We start from the raw sequence: 22,500 nt of genomic DNA, 5'->3' as shown, positions 1-22,500 counted from the left end.
ACACACACACACACAGAGACACACAGACACACACACACAGAGACACACACACACACATACACACACACACACACAGAGACACACACACACACACAGACACACACACATACACACACACACACAGAGACACACACACAGAGACACACACACACAGACACACACACACAGACACACCTGGACCACGTTCACCTGGTCTCACCTGGTCACGTTCACCTGGTCTCACCTGGACCACGTTCACCTGGTCTCACCTGGTCTCACCTGGACCACGTTCTCCTGGTCTCACCTGGACCACGTTCTCCTGGTCTCACCTGGACCACGTTCTCCTGGTCTCACCTGGACCACGTTCTCCTGGTCTCACCTGGACCACGTTCTCCTGGTCTCACCTGGACCACGTTCACCTGGTCTCACCTGGTCTCACCTGGACCACGTTCTCCTGGTCTCACCTGGACCACGTTCTCCTGGTCTCACCTGGTCCACGTTCTCCTGGTCTCACCTGGACCACGTTCACCTGGTCTCACCTGGACCACGTTCACCTGGTCTCACCTGGACCACGTTCACCTGGTCTCACCTGGACCACGTTCTCCTGGTCTCACCTGGACCACGTTCTCCTGGTCTCACCTGGACCACGTTCACCTGGTCTCACCTGGACCACGTTTAACGTGAACCGTGTTTGACTTCCTGCTCTTCTGTGATTGGTCCACTGGCACAGGTGATGATGTCATCGGTGAAGGTGGCGTGCGTGCTGCAGGGCGCTCTGCTCGCTGAGGGGCCGGTGTGGGAGGAGTCAGAGGGGGCGCTGCTGTTCGTGGACATCGTTGGACGAAAGATCCACCGCTGGAGTCCATCGACCAATCAGAGCGCAGCTGTGGAGACAGGTGAGTCCATCGACCAATCAGAGCGCAGCTGTGGAGACAGGTGAGTCCATCGACCAATCAGAGCGCAGCTGTGGAGACAGGTGAGTCCATCGACCAATCAGAGCGCAGCTGTGGAGACAGGTGAGTCCATCGACCAATCACAGCGCAGCTGTGGAGACAGGTGAGTCCATCGACCAATCAGAGCGCAGCTGTGGAGACAGGTGAGTCCATCGACCAATCAGAGCGCAGCCAGTTACCTGTCTGTCTCTCACCTCTCTGCCTCTCACCTGTCTGTCTCTCACCTGTCTGTCTCTCACCTGTCTGTCTGTCCCCAGCTGACACGGTGAGCTTCGTGGTTCCTCGCCGTTCTGGTGGTCATGTGGCCGGTGTGGGTCGCAGCATCGTGTCTGTTGATTGGTCGACTCAGGCGATGACATCACTGGTGACGGTCGACGAAGACAAACCCAAAAACCGTCTGAACGACGGGAAGGTCGACCCGACCGGACGCCTGCTGGCAGGTCTGCCTCTCACCTGTCTGTCTCTCACCTGTCTGTCTCTCACCTGTCTGTCTCTCACCTGTCTGTCTGTCACCTGTCTGTCTCTCACCTGTCTGTCTCTCACCTGTCTGTCTCTCACCTGTCTGTCTGTCACATATCTGTCTCTCACCTGTCTCTCTCTCACCTGTCTGTCTCTCACATGTCTGTCTCTCACCTGTCTGTCTCTCACATGTCTGTCTCTCACCTGTCTGTCTCTCACCTGTCTGTCTCTCACCCGTCTTCCTCTCACCTGTCTGTCTCTCACCTGTCTGTCTCTCACATGTCTGTCTCTCACCTGTCTGTCTCTCACCTGTCTGTCCCTCACCTGTCTGTCTCTCACCTGTCTGTCTCTCACCCGTCTTCCTCTCACCTGTCTGTCTCTCACCTGTCTGTCTCTCACATGTCTGTCTCTCACCTGTCTGTCTCTCACCCGTCTTCCTCTCACCTGTCTGTCTCTCACCTGTCTGTCTGTCACCTGTCTCCCTCTCACCTGTCTCTCACCTGTCTGCCTCTCATCTGTCTCTCTCTCGCCTGTCTGTCCCTCACCTGTCTGTCTCTCACCTGTCTGCCTCTCACCTGTCTTCCTCTCACCTGTCTGTCCCTCACCTGTCTGTCTCTCACCTGTCTGTCTCTCACCTGTCTTCCTCTCACCTGTCTGTCCCTCACCTGTCTGTCTCTCACCTGTTTCTCACCTGTCTGCCTCTCGCCTGTCTGTCCCTCACCTGTCTGTCTCTCACCTGTCTGTCTCTCACCTGTCTTCCTCTCACCTGTCTGTCCCTCACCTGTCTGCCTCTCACCTGTCTGTCTCTCACCTGTCTGCCTCTCACCTGTCTGTCCCTCACCTGTCTGCCTCTCACCTGTCTGTCCCTCGCCTGTCTGTCTCTCACCTGTCTCTCACCTGTCTGTCTCTTACCTGTCTGTCCCTCACCTGTCTGCCTCTCACCTGTCTGTCTCTCACCTGTCTGTCTCTCACCTGTCTTCCTCTCACCTGTCTGTCTCTCACCTGTCTTCCTCTCACCTGTCTGTCTCTCACCTGTCTGTCTGTCACCTGTCTCCCTCTCACCTGTCTCTCACCTGTCTGTCTCTCACCTGTTTCTCACCTGTCTGCCTTTCACCTGTCTCTCTGCTCACCTGTCTGGAGTCGTGTTGCCGTGGTAACAGTGTGGTGTGGTGTTGTCGTGGTAACAGTGTGGAGTCGTGTTGCCATGGTAACAGTGTGGCGTGGTGTTGCCGTGATAACAGTGTGGCGTGGTGTTGCCGTGGTAACAGTGTGGCGTGGTGTTGCCGTGGTAACAGTGTGGCGTGGTGTTGCCGTGGTAACAGTGTGGCGTGGTGTTGCCGTGGTAACAGTGTGGTGTCTCAGGTACGATGGGGATGGAGCAGAAACCTGCAGAAGTCCAGAGACACCAGGGGGCGCTGTTCTCCGTGACCTCTGACCTCACCCTCACCAAACACCTGAGCCAGGTAACCTGTCTGTCTGCTCACCTGCACCTGTCTGTCTGCTCACCTGCACCTGTCTGTCTGCTCACCTGCACCTGTCTGTCTGCTCACCTGCACCTGTCTGTCTGCTCACCTGTCTGTCTGCTCACCTGCACCTGTCTGTCTGCTCACCTGCACCTGTCTGTCTGCTCACCTGCACCTGTCTGTCTGCTCACCTGTACCTGTCTGTCTGCTCACCTGCACCTGTCTGTCTGCTCACCTGCACCTGTCTGTCTGCTCACCTGTCTGTCTGCTCACCTGCACCTGTCTGTCTGCTCACCTGCACCTGTCTGACTGCTCACCTGTACCTGTCTGTCTGCTCACCTGCACCTGTCTGACTGCTCACCTGTACCTGTCTGTCTGCTCACCTGCACCTGTCTGTCTGTACCTGTCTGTCTGCTCACCTGTACCTGTCTGTCTGCTCACCTGTACCTGTCTGTCTGCTCACCTGTACCTGTCTGTCTGCTCACCTGCACCTGTCTGACTGCTCACCTGCACCTGTCCGTCTGCTCACCTGCACCTGTCCGTCTGCTCACCTGCACCTGTCTGTCTGCTCACCTGTACCTGTCTGTCTGCTCACCTGCACCTGTCCGTCTGCTCACCTGCACCTGTCCGTCTGCTCACCTGCACCTGTCTGTCTGCTCACCTGCACCTGTCTGTCTGCTCACCTGCACCTGTCTGTCTGCTCACCTGCACCTGTCTGTCTGCTCACCTGTACCTGTCTGTCTGCTCACCTGCACCTGTCTGTCTGCTCACCTGTCTGTCTGCTCACCTGTACCTGTCTGTCTGCTCACCTGCACCTGTCTGTCTGCTCACCTGTACCTGTCTGTCTGCTCACCTGTACCTGTCTGTCTGCTCACCTGCACCTGCCTGTCTGCTCACCTGCACCTGTCTGTCTGCTCACCTGCACCTGTCTGTCTGCTCACCTGCACCTGTCTGACTGCTCACCTGCACCTGTCTGTCTACTCACCTGCACCTGTCTGTCTGCTCACCTGTACCTGTCTGTCTGTTCACTCTCAGGTGGACATATCTAACGGGATGGACTGGTCTAACCTGTCTGTCTGCTCACCTGTCTCACTCTCAGGTGGACATATCTAACAGGATGGACTGGTCTAACCTGTCTGTCTGCACCTGTCTCACTCTCAGGTGGACATATCTAACGGGATGGACTGGTCTAACCTGTCTGTCTGCTCACCTGTCTCACTCTCAGGTGGACATATCTAACGGGATGGACTGGTCTAACCTGTCTGTCTGCACCTGTCTCACCCTCAGGTGGACATATCTAATGGGATGGACTGGTCTAACCTGTCTGTCTGTCTGTACCTGTCTGTCTGCTCACCTGTCTCACCCTCAGGTGGACATATCTAACGGGATGGACTGGTCTAACCTGTCTGTCTGCTCACCTGTCTCACCCTCAGGTGGACATATCTAACGGGATGGACTGGTCTAACCTGTCTGTCTGCTCACCTGTCTCACCCTCAGGTGGACATATCTAACGGGATGGACTGGTCTAACCTGTCTGTCTGCTCACCTGTCTCACCCTCAGGTGGACATATCTAACGGGATGGACTGGTCTAACCTGTCTGTCTGCACCTGTCTCACCCTCAGGTGGACATATCTAACGGGATGGACTGGTCTAACCTGTCTGTCTGCACCTGTCTCACCCTCAGGTGGACATATCTAACGGGATGGACTGGTCTAACCTGTCTGTCTGCACCTGTCTCACCCTCAGGTGGACATATCTAACGGGATGGACTGGTCTAACCTGTCTGTCTGCTCACCTGTCTCACCCTCAGGTGGACATATCTAACGGGATGGACTGGTCTAACCTGTCTGTCTGCTCACCTGTCTCACCCTCAGGTGGACATATCTAACGGGATGGACTGGTCTAACCTGTCTGTCTGCTCACCTGTCTCACTCTCAGGTGGACATATCTAACGGGATGGACTGGGCTAACCTGTCTGTCTGCACCTGTCTCACCCTCAGGTGGACATATCTAACGGGATGGACTGGTCTAACCTGTCTGTCTGCACCTGTCTGTCTGCTGACCTGTCTCACCCTCAGGTGGACATATCTAACGGGATGGACTGGTCCTTGGATCAGAAGACGTTTTTCTACATCGACAGTTTGTCTCTGAGCGTTGACGCCTTCGACTACGACGTGACCACCGGAAACCTCGGTAACTAAGACGTACACGCAGGTTTCCTAGGTAACGTCGTGTGTTTCCTAGGTAACGCCGTGTGTTTCCTAGGTAACGCCGTGTGTTTCCTAGGTAACCGGCGTGTGGTGTACCGTATGCAGGAGGGGGAGGGGCTTCCTGACGGGATGACCGTGGATGCTGAAGGTCGTCTGTGGGTGGCGTGCTACAACGGAGGACGGGTCATCAACATCGACCCGGCTACGGGTTAGTTACACTGGTTACACTGGTTACACTGGTTTATACTGGTTACACTGGTTACACTGGTTATACTGGTTACACTGGTTACACTGGTTACACTGGTTATACTGGTTATACTGGTTACACTGGTTACACTGGTTACACTGGTTACACTGGTTACACTGGTTATACTGGTTATACTGGTTTATACTGGTTACACTGGTTTATACTGGTTTATACTGGTTACACTGGTTTATACTGGTTACACTGGTTTATACTGGTTACACTGGTTTACACTGGTTTATACTGGTTACACTGGTTACACTGGTTACACTGGTTACACTGGTTTATACTGGTTATACTGGTTACACTGGTTACACTGGTTACACTGGTTACACTGGTTACACTGGTTACACTGGTTTATACTGGTTACACTGGTTACACTGGTTTATACTGGTTTATACTGGTTACACTGGTTTATACTGGTTACACTGGTTATACTGGTTACACTGGTTTATACTGGTTTATACTGGTTATACTGGTTACACTGGTTATACTGGTTACACTGGTTATACTGGTTACACTGGTTACAATGGTTTATACTGGTTACACTGGTTTATACTGGTTACACTGGTTACACTGGTTACACTGGTTACAATGGTTTATACTGGTTACACTGGTTTATACTGGTTACACTGGTTATACTGGTTACACTGGTTATACTGGTTACACTGGTTACAATGGTTTATACTGGTTACACTGGTTTATACTGGTTACACTGGTTACACTGGTTACACTGGTTACAATGGTTTATACTGGTTACACTGGTTACACTGGTTATACTGGTTACACTGGTTTATACTGGTTACACTGGTTTATACTGGTTACACTGGTTATACTGGTTACACTGGTTACAATGGTTTATACTGGTTACACTGGTTTATACTGGTTATACTGGTTACACTGGTTTATACTGGTTACACTGGTTATACTGGTTTATACTGGTTATACTGGTTACACTGGTTATACTGGTTACACTGGTTACACTGGTTACACTGGTTATACTGGTTTATACTGGTTACACTGGTTATACTGGTTACACTGGTTATACTGGTTACACTGGTTATACTGGTTTATACTGGTTATACTGGTTACACTGGTTACACTGGTTTATACTGGTTACACTGGTTACACTGGTTATACTGGTTATACTGGTTACACTGGTTATACTGGTTACACTGGTTACACTGGTTACACAGGTTATACTGGTTACACTGGTTACACTGGTTACACTGGTTTATACTGGTTATACTGGTTACACTGGTTATACTGGTTACACTGGTTACACAGGTTTATACTGGTTATACTGGTTATACTGGTTATACTGGTTTATACTGGTTACACTGGTTATACTGGTTTATACTGGTTACACTGGTTACACTGGTTACACTGGTTACACTGGTTTATACTGGTTATACTGGTTTATACTGGTTACACTGGTTACACTGGTTATACTGGTTACACTGGTTATACTGGTTACACTGGTTACACAGGTTTATACTGGTTATACTGGTTATACTGGTTATACTGGTTTATACTGGTTACACTGGTTATACTGGTTTATACTGGTTACACTGGTTACACTGGTTACACTGGTTACACTGGTTTATACTGGTTATACTGGTTTATACTGGTTACACTGGTTACACTGGTTATACTGGTTACACTGGTTACACAGGTTTATACTGGTTATACTGGTTATACTGGTTATACTGGTTTATACTGGTTACACTGGTTATACTGGTTTATACTGGTTACACTGGTTACACTGGTTTACACTGGTTACACTGGTTACACTGGTTATACTGGTTACACAGGTTATACTGGTTTATACTGGTTACACAGGTTATACTGGTTATACTGGTTACACTGGTTATACTGGTTATACTGGTTACACTGGTTATACTGGTTTATACTGGTTACACAGGTTATACTGGTTACACTGGTTTATACTGGTTACACTGGTTTATACTGGTTACACTGGTTACACTGGTTATACTGGTTTATACTGGTTACACTGGTTACACTGGTTACACTGGTTTATACTGGTTATACTGGTTACACTGGTTAGTTATACTGGTTACACTGGTTTATACTGGTTTATACTGGTTATACTGGTTACACTGGTTTATACTGGTTATACTGGTTACACTGGTTTATACTGGTTACACTGGTTATACTGGTTTATACTGGTTATACTGGTTACACTGGTTTATACTGGTTATACTGGTTACACTGGTTAGTTACACTGGTTAGTTACACTGGTTAGTTACACTGGTTAGTTACACTGGTTAGTTACACTGGTTAGTTTTACTGGTTAGTTACACTGGTTAGTTACACTGGTTAGTTACACTGGTTAGTTACACTGGTTAGTTGTACTGGTTACACTGGTTAGTTACACTGGTTAGTTACACTGGTTAGTTACACTGGTTAGTTGTACTGGTTACACTGGTTAGTTACACTGGTTAGTTACACTGGTTAGTTACACTGGTTAGTTACACTGGTTATACTGGTTACATTTGTTAGTTATACTGGTTAGTTACACTGGTTAGTTATACTGGTTAGTTGTACTGGTTACACTGGTTATACTGGTTACACTGGTTAGTTATACTGGTTAGTTACACTGGTTAGTTATACTGGTTAGTTACACTGGTTAGTTACGCTGGTTAGTTATACTGGTTAGTTACGCTGGTTAGTTACACTGGTTAGTTACGCTGCTTAGTTACACTGGTTAGTTACACTGGTTAGTAACATTGGTTATACTGGTTAGTTACACTGGTTACACTGGTTAGTTACACTGGTTAGTTACACTGGTTAGTTACACCAGTTAGTTACACTGGTTAGTTATACTGGTTAGTTACACTGGTTAGTTACACTGGTTAGTTACGCTGCTTAGTTACACTGGTTAGTTACACTGGTTAGTTACACTGGTTAGTTACACTGGTTTATACTGGTTAGTTATACTGGTTAGTAACATTGGTTAGTTACACTGGTTACACTGGTTAGTTACACTGGTTAGTTACACTGGTTAGTTACACTGGTTAGTTACACTGGTTAGTTATACTGGTTAGTTATACTGGTTAGTAACACTGGTTAGTTACACTGGTTAGTTACACTGGTTAATTACACTGGTTAGTTATACTGGTTAGTAACACTGGTTAGTTACACTGGTTAGTTACATTGGTTAGTTACACTGGTTAGTTATACTGGTTAGTAACACTGGTTAGTTACACTGGTTAGTTACACCGGTTAGTTACACTGGTTAGTTACACTGGTTACACTGGTTAGTTACACTGGTTAGTTACACTGGTTAGTTACACTGGTTAGTTACACTGGTTAGTTACACTGGTTAGTTATACTGGTTAGTTACACTGGTTAGTTACACTGGTTAGTTACACTGGTTAGTTACACTGGTTAGTTACACTGGTTAGTTACACTGGTTAGTTATACTGGTTAGTTACACTGGTTAGTTACACTGGTTAGTTACACTGGTTAGTTACACTGGTTAATTACACTGGTTAGTTACACTGGTTAGTTACACTGGTTAGTTACACTGGTTAGTTACACTGGTTACACTGGTTAGTTACACTGGTTAGTTACACTGGTTAGTTACGCTGGTTAGTTATACTGGTTAGTTACACTGGTTAGTTACACTGGTTAGTTACACTGGTTAGTTACACTGGTTAGTTACACTGGTTAGTTACACTGGTTACACTGGTTAGTTACACTGGTTAGTTACACTGGTTAGTTATACTGGTTAGTTATACTGGTTAGTAACACTGGTTAGTTATACTGGTTAGTAACACTGGTTAGTTACACTGGTTAGTTACACTGGTTAGTTACACTGGTTAGTTACACTGGTTAGTTATACTGGTTAGTTATACTGGTTAGTAACACTGGTTAGTTACACTGGTTAGTTACACTGGTTAGTTACACTGGTTAGTTACACTGGTTAGTAACACTGGTTAGTTACACTGGTTAGTTACACTGGTTAGTTACACTGGTTACACTGGTTAGTTACACTGGTTAGTTACACTGGTTAGTTACGCTGGTTAGTTACACTTGTTAGTTACACTGGTTAGTTACACTGGTTAGTTACACTGGTTAGTTACACTGGTTAGTTACACTGGTTACACTGGTTAGTTACACTGGTTAGTTACACTGGTTAGTTACACTGGTTAGTTACACTGGTTAGTTACACTTGTTAGTTACACTGGTTAGTTACACTGGTCAGTTACACTGGTTAGTTATACTGGTTAGTAACACTGGTTAGTTATACTGGTTAGTTACACTGGTTAGTAACACTGGTTAGTTATACTGGTTAGTTACACTGGTTACACTGGTTAGTTACACTGGTTAGTTACACTGGTTACACTGGTTAGTTACACTGGTTAGTAACACTGGTTAGTTATACTGGTTAGTTACACTGGTTACACTGGTTAGTTACACTGGTTAGTTACACTGGTTACACTGGTTAGTTACACTTGTTAGTTACACTGGTTAGTTACACTGGTCAGTTACACTGGTCAGTTATACTGGTTAGTAACACTGGTTAGTTATACTGGTTAGTTACACTGGTTAGTTACACTGGTTAGTTATACTGGTTAGTTACACTGGTTAGTTACACTGGTTACACTGGTTAGTTACACTGGTTAGTTATACTGGTTAGTTGTACTGGTTAGTTACACTGGTTAGTTACACTGGTTAGTTATACTGGTTAGTTACACTGGTTAGTTATACTGGTTAGTTACACTGGTTAGTTACACTGGTTACGCTGGTTAGTTACACTGGTTAGTTACACTGGTTAGTTATACTGGTTAGTTACACTGGTTAGTTACACTGGTTAGTTATACTGGTTAGTTACACCGGTTAGTTATACTGGTTAGTTACACTGGTTAGTTACACTGGTTAGTTATACTGGTTAGTTATACTGGTTAGTTACACCGGTTAGTTATACTGGTTAGTTACACTGGTTAGTTATACTGGTTAGTTACACCGGTTAGTTATACTGGTTAGTTACACTGGTTAGTTATACTGGTTAGTTACACTGGTTAGTTACACTGGTTAGTTACACTGGTTAGTTACACTGGTTAGTTACACTGGTTAGTCACACTGGTTAGTTACACTGGTTAGTTACACTGGTTAGTCACACTGGTTAGTTATACTGGTTAGTTATACTGGTTAGTTACACTGGTTAGTTACACTGGTTAGTTATACTGGTTAGTTACGCTGCTTAGTTACACTGGTTAGTTACACTGGTTAGTCACACTGGTTAGTTACACTGGTTAGTTACACTGGTTAGTCACACTGGTTAGTTATACTGGTTAGTTATACTGGTTAGTTACACTGGTTAGTTACACTGGTTAGTTACACTGGTTAGTTATACTGGTTAGTTACGCTGCTTAGTTACACTGGTTAGTTACACTGGTTAGTTACACTGGTTAGTTACACTGGTTAGTTATACTGGTTAGTTACGCTGCTTAGTCACACTGGTTAGTTATACTGGTTAGTTATACTGGTTAGTTACACTGGTTAGTTACACTGGTTAGTTACACTGGTTAGTTACGCTGGTTAGTTACACTGGTTAGTTATACTGGTTAGTTACACTGGTTAGTTACACTGGTTAGTTACACTGGTTAGTTACACCAGTTAGTTACACTGGTTAGTTATACTGGTTAGTTACACTGGTTAGTTACACTGGTTAGTTACACTGGTTAGTTACACTGGTTAGTTACACTGGTTAGTTATACTGGTTAGTTACACTGGTTAGTTACACTGGTTAGTTACACTGGTTAGTCACACTGGTTAGTTATACTGGTTAGTTATACTGGTTAGTTACACTGGTTAGTTACACTGGTTAGTTACACTGGTTAGTTACACTGGTTAGTTATACTGGTTAGTTACACTGGTTAGTTACACTGGTTAGTTACACTGGTTAGTTACACTGGTTAGTTGTACTGGTTAGTTACGCTGGTTAGTTATACTGGTTAGTTATACTGGTTAGTTACACTGGTTAGTTACACTGGTTAGTTATACTGGTTAGTTACGCTGGTTAGTTACACTGGTTAGTTAAGCTGGTTAGTTACACTGGTTAGTTAAGCTGGTTAGTTACACTGGTTAGTTAAGCTGGTTAGTTACACTGGTTAGTTAAGCTGGTTAGTTAAGCTGGTTAGTTACACTGGTTAGTTACACTGGTTAGTTATACTGGTTAGTTATACTGGTTAGTTATACTGGTTAGTTGTACTGGTTAGTTACACTGGTTAGTTACACTGGTTAGTTATACTGGTTAGTTATACTGGTTAGTTACACTGGTTAGTTACACTGGTTAGTTATACTGGTTAGTTACACTGGTTAGTTACACTGGTCAGTTACACTGGTTAGTTATACTGGTTAGTTATACTGGTTAGTTACACTGGTTAGTTACACTGGTTAGTTACACTGATTAGTTACAATGGTTAGTTATACTGGTTAGTTACGCTGGTTAGTGACACTGGTTAGTTACACTGGTTAGTTACACTGGTTAGTTACACTGGTTAGTTATACTGGTTAGTTACACTGGTTAGTTACACTGGTCAGTTACACTGGTTAGTTATACTGGTTAGTTATACTGGTTAGTTACACTGGTTAGTTACACTGGTTAGTTACACTGATTAGTTACAATGGTTAGTTATACTGGTTAGTTACGCTGGTTAGTGACACTGGTTAGTTACACTGGTTAGTTACACTGGTTAGTTACACTGGTTAGTTATACTGGTTAGTTATACTGGTTAGTTACACTGGTTAGTTACACTGGTCAGTTACACTGGTCAGTTACACTGGTTAGTTATACTGGTTAGTTATACTGGTTAGTTACACTGGTTAGTTACACTGGTCAGTTACACTGGTCAGTTACACTGGTTAGTTATACTGGTCAGTTACACTGGTCAGTTACACTGGTTAGTTATACTGGTTAGTTACACTGGTTAGTGACACTGGTTAGTTATACTGGTTAGTTACACTGGTTAGTTACACTGGTCAGTTACACTGGTCAGTTACACTGGTTAGTTATACTGGTTAGTTATACTGGTTAGTTACACTGGTTAGTTACACTGGTTAGTTACACTGGTTAGTTACACTGGTTAGTTACGCTGGTCAGTTACACTGGTTAGTTATACTGGTTAGTTACACTGGTCAGTTACACTGGTCAGTTACACTGGTTAGTTATACTGGTTAGTTATACTGGTTAGTTATACTGGTTAGTTACACTGGTTAGTTACACTGGTTAGTTACACTGGTTAGTTATACTGGTTAGTTACACTGGTTAGTTACGCTGGTTAGTTACACTGGTTAGTTATACTGGTTAGTTACACTGGTTAGTTACACTGGTTAGTTACACTGGTCAGTTACACTGGTTAGTTATACTGGTTAGTTATACTGGTTAGTTACACTGGTTAGTTACACTGGTTAGTTACACTGGTTAGTTATACTGGTTAGTTATACTGGTTAGTTACACTGGTTAGTTACACTGGTTAGTTACACTGGTTAGTTACACTGGTTAGTTACGCTGGTCAGTTACACTGGTTAGTTATACTGGTTAGTTACACTGGTCAGTTACACTGGTTAGTTACACTGGTTAGTTATACTGGTTAGTTACACTGGTTAGTTATACTGGTCAGTTACACTGGTCAGTTACACTGGTCAGTTACACTGGTTAGTTATACTGGTTAGTCACACTGGTTAGTTACACTGGTTAGTTACGCTGGTCAGTTACACTGGTTAGTTACACTGGTCAGTTACACTGGTCAGTTACACTGGTTAGTTATACTGGTTAGTTACACTGGTCAGTTACACTGGTCAGTTACACTGGTCAGTTACACTGGTTAGTTACACTGGTTAGTTACACTGGTTAGTTACGCTGGTCAGTTACACTGGTTAGTTATACTGGTTAGTTACACTGGTCAGTTACACTGGTCAGTTACACTGGTTAGTTATACTGGTTAGTTATACTGGTTAGTTACACTGGTTAGTTACACTGGTTAGTTACACTGGTTAGTTACACTGGTTAGTTATACTGGTTAGTTACACTGGTTAGTTACGCTGGTTAGTTACACTGGTTAGTTATACTGGTTAGTTACACTGGTTAGTTACACTGGTTAGTTACACTGGTTAGTTACACTGGTCAGTTACACTGGTTAGTTACACTGGTTAGTTACACTGGTTAGTTACACTGGTCAGTTACACTGGTTAGTTATACTGGTTAGTTACACTGGTTAGTTACACTGGTTAGTTACACTGGTCAGTTACACTGGTTAGTTACACTGGTTAGTTACGCTGGTTAGTTATACTGGTTAGTTACACTGGTTAGTTACACTGGTTAGTTACACTGGTTAGTTACACTGGTCAGTTACACTGGTTAGTTACGCTGGTTAGTTACGCTGGTTAGTTACGCTGGTTAGTTACACTGGTTAGTTAAGCTGGTTAGTTACACTGGTTAGTTACACTGGTCAGTTACACTGGTTAGTTACACTGGTTAGTTACGCTGGTTAGTTATACTGGTTAGTTAAGCTGGTTAGTTAAGCTGGTTAGTTACGCTGGTTAGTTAAGCTGGTTAGTTATGCTGGTTAGTGACACTGGTTAGTTATACTGGTTAGTTATACTGGTTAGTTATACTGGTTAGTTACACTGGTTAGTTATACTGGTTAGTTATACTGGTTAGTTACACTGGTTAGTTATACTGGTTAGTTACACTGGTTAGTTATACTGGTTAGTTACACTGGTTAGTTACACTGGTTACACTGGTTAGTTATACTGGTTAGTTATACTGGTTAGTTACACTGGTTAGTTACGCTGGTTAGTGACACTGGTTAGTTACACTGGTTAGTTATACTGGTTAGTTACGCTGGTTAGTTACGCTGGTTAGTGACACTGGTTAGTTACACTGGTTAGTTATGCTGGTTAGTGACACTGGTTAGTTATACTGGTTAGTTACACTGGTTAGTTACGCTGGTTAGTGACACTGGTTAGTTACACTGGTTAGTTATACTGGTTGGTTACACTGGTTAGTTACACTGGTTACACTGGTTAGTTATACTGGTTAGTTATACTGGTTAGTTACACTGGTTAGTTACGCTGGTTAGTGACACTGGTTAGTTACACTGGTTAGTTATACTGGTTAGTTACGCTGGTTAGTTACGCTGGTTAGTGACACTGGTTAGTTACACTGGTTAGTTATGCTGGTTAGTGACACTGGTTAGTTATACTGGTTACACTGGTTAGTTACACTGGTTAGTTACACTGGTTACACTGGTTAGTTACACTGGTTAGTTATACTGGTTAGTTATACTGGTTAGTTACACTGGTTAGTTATACTGGTTAGTTATACTGGTTAGTTATACTGGTTAGTTACACTGGTTAGTTACGCTGGTTAGTGACACTGGTTAGTTACACTGGTTAGTTACACTGGTTAGTTACACTGGTTGGTTACACTGGTTAGTTACACTGGTTACACTGGTTAGTTACACTGGTTAGTTACACTGGTTAGTTACACTGGTTAGTGACACTGGTTGGTTACACTGGTTAGTTACACTGGTTAGTTACACTGGTTAGTAACACTGGTTAGTTATACTGGTTAGTTACACTGGTTAGTTATGCTGGTTAGTGACACTGGTTAGTTATACTGGTTAGTTATACTGGTTAGTTATACTGGTTAGTTACACTGGTTAGTTATACTGGTTAGTTATACTGGTTAGTTATACTGGTTAGTTACACTGGTTAGTTACGCTGGTTAGTGACACTGGTTAGTTACACTGGTTAGTTACACTGGTTAGTTACACTGGTTGGTTACACTGGTTAGTTACACTGGTTACACTGGTTAGTTACGCTGGTTAGTGACACTGGTTAGTTACACTGGTTAGTGACACTGGTTGGTTACACTGGTTAGTTACACTGGTTAGTTACACTGGTTAGTAACACTGGTTAGTTATACTGGTTAGTTACACTGGTTAGTTACGCTGGTTAGTGACACTGGTTAGTTACACTGGTTAGTTATACTGGTTAGTTACGCTGGTTAGTCACACTGGTTAGTTACACTGGTTAGTTACACTGGTTAGTAACACTGGTTAGTTACACTGGTTAGTTACACTGGTTAGTTATGCTGGTTAGTTACGCTGGTTAGTTACACTGGTTAGTTACACTGGTTAGTAACACTGGTTAGTTACACTGGTTAGTTACACTGGTTAGTTATGCTGGTTAGTTACGCTGGTTAGTTACACTGGTTAGTTATACTGGTTAGTGACACTGGTTAGTTGTACTGGTCAGTCTGGTGAACCTGTCTCACCCTCAGGTGTGCGGCTGCAGACCGTCTCTGTGCCGGCGTTGGAGACGACCTCGTGTTGTTTTGGCGGTGCAGATTATTCCGACCTCTACGTGACCTCGGCCCGGATGAGCCCCGACCAATCAGAGAGCAGCCAGCAGGCCGGAGGCATCTTCAGGGTGAGACTCACCCGTCTCACCTGTCTCACTGACTCACCCGTCTCACCTGTCTCACTGACTCACCTGTCTCACCCGTCTCACTGACTCACCTGTCTCACCCGTCTCACTGACTCACCTGTCTCACCCGTCTCACTGACTCACCTGTCTCACTGACTCACCTGTCTCACCCGTCTCACTGACTCACCCGTCTCACCCGTCTCACTGACTCACCCGTCTCACTGTCTCACCTGTCTCACCTGTCTCACTGACTCACCTGTCTCACTGACTCACCTGTCTCACCTGTCTCACTGACTCACCTGTCTCACTGACTCACCTGTCTCACCTGTCTCACTGACTCACCTGACTCACCTGTCTCACCTGTCTCACTGACTCACCTGTCTCACTGACTCACCTGTCTCACCTGTCTCACTGACTCACCTGTCTCACTGACTCACCCGTCTCACCTGTCTCACTGTCTCACCCGTCTCACTGACTCACCTGTCTCACTGACTCACCTGTCTCACCTGTCTCACTGACTCACCTGTCCCACCTGTCTCACTGACTCACCTGTCTCACCTGTCTCACTGACTCACCTGTCTCACTGACTCACCTGTCTCACCTGTCTCACTGTCTCACTGACTCACCCGTCTCACCTGTCTCACTGACTCACCTGTCTCACTGACTCACCTGTCCCACCTGTCTCACTGACTCACCTGTCTCACTGACTCACCTGTCTCACCTGTCTCACTGACTCACCTGTCTCACCGTCTCACTGACTCACCCGTCTCACCTGTCTCACTGACTCACCTGTCTCACTGACTCACCTGTCTCACCTGTCTCACTGACTCACCTGTCTCACCGACTCACCTGTCTCACCTGTCTCACTGACTCACCTGTCTCACTGACTCACCTGTCTCACCTGTCTCACTGACTCACCTGTCTCACTGACTCACCTGTCTCACCTGTCTCACTGACTCACCTGTCTCACCTGTCTCACTGACTCACCCGTCTCACCTGTCTCACTGACTCACCTGTCTCACCTGTCTCACTGACTCACCTGTCTCACTGACTCACCTGTCTCACCTGTCTCACTGACTCAACTGTCTCACCGACTCATCTGTCTCACCGACTCACCCGTCTCACCTGTCTCACCGACTCACCCGTCTCACTGACTCACCTGTCTCACCGACTCACCTGTCTCACCTGTCTCACTGACTCACCTGTCTCACTGACTCACCTGTCTCACTGACTCACCTGTCTCACCTGTCTCACTGACTCACCTGTCTCACCGACTCACCTGTCTCACCTGTCTCACTGACTCACCTGTCTCACTGACTCACCTGTCTCACTGACTCACCTGTCTCACCTGTCTCACTGACTCACCTGTCTCACTGACTCACCTGTCTCACCTGTCTCACTGACTCACCTGTCTCACCTGTCTCACTGACTCACCCGTCTCACCTGTCTCACTGACTCACCTGTCTCACCTGTCTCACTGACTCACCTGTCTCACTGACTCACCTGTCTCACCTGTCTCACTGACTCAACTGTCTCACCGACTCATCTGTCTCACCGACTCACCCGTCTCACCTGTCTCACCGACTCACCCGTCTCACTGACTCACCTGTCTCACCGACTCACCTGTCTCACCTGTCTCACTGACTCACCTGTCTCACTGACTCACCTGTCTCACTGACTCACCTGTCTCACTGACTCACCTGTCTCACCTGTCTCACTGACTCACCCGTCTCACCTGTCTCACTGACTCACCTGTCTCACTGACTCACCTGTCTCACCTGTCTCACTGACTCACCTGTCTCACTGACTCACCTGTCTCACTGACTCACCTGTCTCACTGACTCACCTGTCTCACCTGTCTCACTGACTCACCTGTCTCACCTGTCTCACTGACTCACCTGTCTCACTGACTCACCTGTCTCACCTGTCTCACTGACTCACCTGTCTCACCGACTCATCTGTCTCACCGACTCACCCGTCTCACCTGTCTCACCGACTCACCCGTCTCACTGACTCACCTGTCTCACCGACTCACCCGTCTCACTGACTCACCTGTCTCACCTGTCTCACTGACTCACCTGTCTCACCTGTCTCACTGACTCACCTGTCTCACCGACTCACCCGTCTCACTGACTCACCCGTCTCACTGACTGTGTGTGTGTGTGTGTGTGTGTGTGTGTGTGTGTGTGTCTCAGGTGACAGGACTCGGGGTCAAGGGTCGTCCTTCAAACTTGTTCTCCGGGTGAAGAAACAGCCAATCACAGCGCAGAGGGGAACAGCCAATCACAGCGCAGAGGGGAAACAGCCAATCACAGCACAGAGGGGAAACAGCCAATCACAGCGCAGAGGGGAAACAGCCAATCACAGCACAGAGGGGAAACAGCCAATCACAGCGCAGAGGGGGAAACAGCCAATCACAGCACAGAGGGGAAACAGCCAATCACAGCGCAGAGGGAAACAGCCAATCACAGCGCAGAGGGAAACAGCCAATCACAGCACAGAGGGAAACAGCCAATCACAGCACAGAGAGAAACAGCCAATCACAGCACAGAGAGAAACAGCCAATCACAGCACAGAGAGAAACAGCCAATCACAGCACAGAGGAAACAGCCAATCACAGCACAGAGGGGAACAGCCAATCACAGCACAGAGAGAAACAGCCAATCACAGCACAGAGGGGAACAGCCAATCACAGCACAGAGAGAAAACAGCCAATCACAGCACAGGTTGTGTTGAATGCTCAGTCCTGATTGGTCGGTTGGTCGGAGGAGCGTTTTTTTAACCAATAAAATCCCTTTAAATCAAAACGGTGGATTTCTTCATGAAAACAGGAATGAATGAATCACAGCAGCCGTGTGGACAGGTGTGTGTGTGTGTGTGTGTGTGTGTCTCAGTGAGGACAGACGTCATGTGGACAGGTGTGTGTGTGTGTCTCAGTGAGGACAGGTGTGTGTGTGTGTCTCAGTAAGGACAGACGTGGTGTGGACAGGTGTGTGTGTGTGTGTGTGTCAGTAAGGGACAGGTGTGTGTGTGTCAGTAAGGACAGGTGTGTGTGTGTCAGTAAGGACAGGTGTGTGTGTCAGTAAGGACAGACGTCGTGTAGACAGGTGTGTGTGTGTGTGTGTGTCAGTAAGGACAGGTGTGTGTGTGTCAGTAAGGACAGGTGTGTGTGTGTCAGTAAGGACAGGTGTGTGTGTCAGTAAGGACAGACGTCGTGTAGACAGGTGTGTGTGTTGTGTGTCAGTAAGGACAGACGTCGTGTAGACAGGTGTGTGTGTGTCTCAGTAAGGACAGACGTCGTGTAGACAGGTGTGTGTGTGTGTGTGTGTGTGTGTCAGTAAGGACAGACGTCGTGTAGACAGGTGTGTGTGTGTGTCAGTAAGGACAGACGTCGTGTGGACAGGTGTGTGTGTGTGTGTGTGTCAGTAAGGACAGGTGTGTGTGTGTCTCAGGTGTGTGTGTGTGTCAGTAAGGACAGGTGTGTGTGTGTCTCAGGTGTGTGTGTGTGTCAGTAAGGACAGGTGTGTGTGTGTGTGTGTGTCAGTAAGGACAGGTGTGTGTGTGTGTATGTGTCAGTAAGGACAGGTGTGTGTGTGTGTGTGTGTGTGTGTGTGTCAGTAAGGACAGGTGTGTGTGTGTGTCTCAGGTGTGTGTGTGTCAGTAAGGACAGGTGTGTGTGTGTCTCAGGTGTGTGTGTGTCAGTAAGGACAGGTGTGTGTGTGTGTGTGTGAGTAAGGACAGGTGTGTGTGTGTCTCAGGTGTGTGTGTGTCAGTAAGGACAGGTGTGTGTGTGTGTCTCAGGTGTGTGTGTGTCAGTAAGGACAGGTGTGTGTGTGTCTCAGGTGTGTGTGTGTCAGTAAGGACAGGTGTGTGTGTGTGTGTGTGAGTAAGGACAGGTGTGTGTGTGTCTCAGGTGTGTGTGTGTCAGTAAGGACAGGTGTGTGTGTGTCTCAGGTGTGTGTGTGTCAGTAAGGACAGGTGTGTGTGTGTGTGTGTGAGTAAGGACAGGTGTGTGTGTGTGTGTGTGAGTAAGGACAGGTGTGTGTGTGTCTCAGGTGTGTGTGTGTCAGTAAGGACAGGTGTGTGTGTGTGTGTGTCAGTAAGGACAGGTGTGTGTGTGTCTCAGGTGTGTGTGTGTGTCAGTAAGGACAGGTGTGTGTGTCTCAGGTGTCTTTATTGACAGAGTGCAGAATCATCATCAGGAACACGAGCGTCTACAAAACGTCTGTACACGTAAAAAACTCTGTTTCAACTCTGCTGTTGGTCTTCAGTTCAGGTCTGAGACCAGGAGGGGGGGCAGGGGGGGCAGGAGGGGACAGGGGGGCAGGGGGGGGGGGGGGGGGGACGGGGGGGCAGGAGGACGCCTGGGTCCCCACAGAGACACCGAGTCTGGACTCAGCAGGCCCGTGTTGGTCCAGGGGGGCTCAGTCCGTCCGGGCCGGAGACGAACGCTGCAGGTGTGTCCACGTCTGTCCTGGGTTTCCTGTTGGTGCAGGTGCAGGTCCTCAGGTGAGTCCAGACCCGAGCCTCAGCAGCAGACCGCCTCGTCCTCAGGTGAGTCCAGACCTGAGCCTCAGCAGCAGACCGCCTCGTCCTCAGGTGAGTCCAGACCTGAGCCTCAGGAGCAGACCGCCTCGTCCTCAGGTGAGTCCAGACCTGAGCCTCAGCAGCAGACCGCCTCGTCCTCAGGTGAGTCCAGACCTGAGCCTCAGGAGCAGACCGCCTCGTCCTCAGGTGAGTCCAGACCTGAGCCTCAGCAGCAGACCGCCTCGTCCTCAGGTGAGTCCAGACCCGAGCCTCAGCAGCAGACCGCCTCGTCCTCAGGTGAGTCCAGACCTGAGCCTCAGCAGCAGACCGCCTCGTCGTCCTCAGGTGAGTCCAGACCCGAGCCTCAGCAGCAGACCGCCTCGTCCTCAGGTGAGTCCAGACCCGAGCCTCAGCAGCAGACCGCCTCCTCGTCCTCAGGTGAGTCCAGACCCGAGCCTCAGCAGCAGACCGCCTCGTCCTCAGGTGAGTCCAGACCCGAGCCTCAGCAGCAGACCGCCTCCTCGTCCTCAGGTGAGTCCAGACCCGAGCCTCAGCAGCAGACCGCCTCGTCCTCAGGTGAGTCCAGACCTGAGCCTCAGCAGCAGACCGCCTCGTCCTCAGGTGAGTCCAGACCTGAGCCTCAGCAGCAGACCGCCTCGTCCTCAGGTGAGTCCAGACCTGAGCCTCAGCAGCAGACCGCCTCGTCCTCAGGTGAGTCCAGACCCGAGCCTCAGCAGCAGACCGCCTCGTCCTCAGGTGAGTCCAGACCTGAGCCTCAGCAGCAGACCGCCTCGTCCTCAGGTGAGTCCAGACCTGAGCCTCAGCAGCAGACCGCCTCGTCCTCAGGTGAGTCCAGACCTGAGCCTCAGCAGCAGACCGCCTCCTCGTCCTCAGGTGAGTCCAGACCCGAGCCTCAGCAGCAGACCGCCTCGTCCTCAGGTGAGTCCAGACCCGAGCCTCAGCAGCAGACCGCCTCGGCGCCCTCTTGTTCTGTCCTCGTCACGTCTCAAACTGAGGCCTGAGCTCCAGAGCTTCACCTTTGGAAGCTCAAAGTTTCTGGATGAAACAAGTTTTTTTCTGCTGGTGTGGCTCCGGTGCTAGCTAACGGGCTAACAGGCTAACGTGCTAACAGGCTAACGGGCTAACAGGCTAACGTGCTAACAGCGGGACCTCGGGGGCGGAGACACTTTGTTTCTTGTTAAAACAGTTTTCTGTCGGTAAAAACAGCAGAACACGATAAAGTGAAAGGAGAAGAACCCTGTACAGATCCAGTTACAGACACAGAGGGGACCAGGACCAGGACCAGGACCAGGACCAGAACCAGGACCAGGACCAGGACCAGAGCCAGGACCAGGACCAGGACCAGGACCAGAACCAGGACCAGGACCAGAGCCAGGACCAGAGCCAGGACCAGGACCAGAGCCAGGACCAGAGCCAGGACCAGAGCCAGGACCAGGACCAGGACCAGAGCCAGGACCAGGACCAGGATCAGGACCAGGACCAGGATCAGGACCAGGACCAGAGCCAGGACCAGAGCCAGGACCAGGACCAGAGCCAGGACCAGAACCAGGACCAGAGCCAGGACCAGGACCAGGACCAGGACCAGGTCTCTGGGTCAGGACTTATGCTGCGATCACATCGCAAACGCGAGCAATGTGCTGCTTGATCATATTTGGACCTTTGCGTCAACCGCGCACTTTGAGCGTGGAGGCAGGTAGCAGCCGAGGCGGCGAGCTAACCGAAGCTAACTGAAGCTAACCTTAGCTAACTGAAGCTAACCGAAGCTAACTGAAGCTAACCGAAGCTAACCGAAGCTAACTGAAGCTAACTGAAGCTAACCGAAGCTAACTGAAGCTAACCGAAGCTAACCCGCGGCTCAGCTCTGCTGTTGTGCTGAATGCAGTGATGCTAATGCTAACAGCTAACAGGGACCTGAACACAGAACAGAGATGAGCTCAGATGAAGTGATTTGACCTCTGGAGACGTTCGGGGCGCCGCCGCTCTCCTGCGGGTCACACCGGACACGCCTCGCTCCGCACTGACGCAAGTATAGATGGGTTTTCACGTCTATCGCGCTGCGAATGAAGCGAGGGAGGCGGCTGCGTCCGTGGTGGGCGATGTGATCACAGCATGAGGGGTCAGAGGTCAGGGTCCCGTGGCGTTGGTGAACCCGGTCCGTTCCCGTAAAACAAGTTAAAAA

At 47.8% G+C, this 22,500-nt stretch overlaps 1 protein-coding gene across 1 annotated transcript in view; it reads left to right on the top strand.

Annotated features, from left to right (window-relative positions):
* Positions 1 to 18,451, top strand: part of rgn (regucalcin) — an 18,835-nt gene extending 384 nt beyond the window's left edge. Inside the window, exons 2-8 of the mRNA XM_083940841.1 lie at positions 710 to 875; positions 1,190 to 1,372; positions 2,754 to 2,854; positions 4,934 to 5,048; positions 5,142 to 5,273; positions 15,628 to 15,776; positions 17,969 to 18,451. Of these exons, the coding sequence (XP_083796967.1) occupies positions 713 to 875; positions 1,190 to 1,372; positions 2,754 to 2,854; positions 4,934 to 5,048; positions 5,142 to 5,273; positions 15,628 to 15,776; positions 17,969 to 18,019 (894 nt within the window). The 5' untranslated portion in view covers positions 710 to 712 and the 3' untranslated portion in view covers positions 18,020 to 18,451. The remainder of the gene's footprint in view (positions 1 to 709; positions 876 to 1,189; positions 1,373 to 2,753; positions 2,855 to 4,933; positions 5,049 to 5,141; positions 5,274 to 15,627; positions 15,777 to 17,968) is intronic.
* The last annotated feature ends 4,049 nt before the right edge of the window (positions 18,452 to 22,500 follow it).

This window comes from Echiichthys vipera (assembly GCF_963691815.1).
Source record: "Echiichthys vipera genome assembly, contig: SCAFFOLD_98, whole genome shotgun sequence".
In the NCBI taxonomy this organism is placed as follows: domain Eukaryota; kingdom Metazoa; phylum Chordata; class Actinopteri; order Perciformes; family Trachinidae; genus Echiichthys; species Echiichthys vipera.
This window is presented reverse-complemented; position numbering and strand designations above follow the sequence as displayed.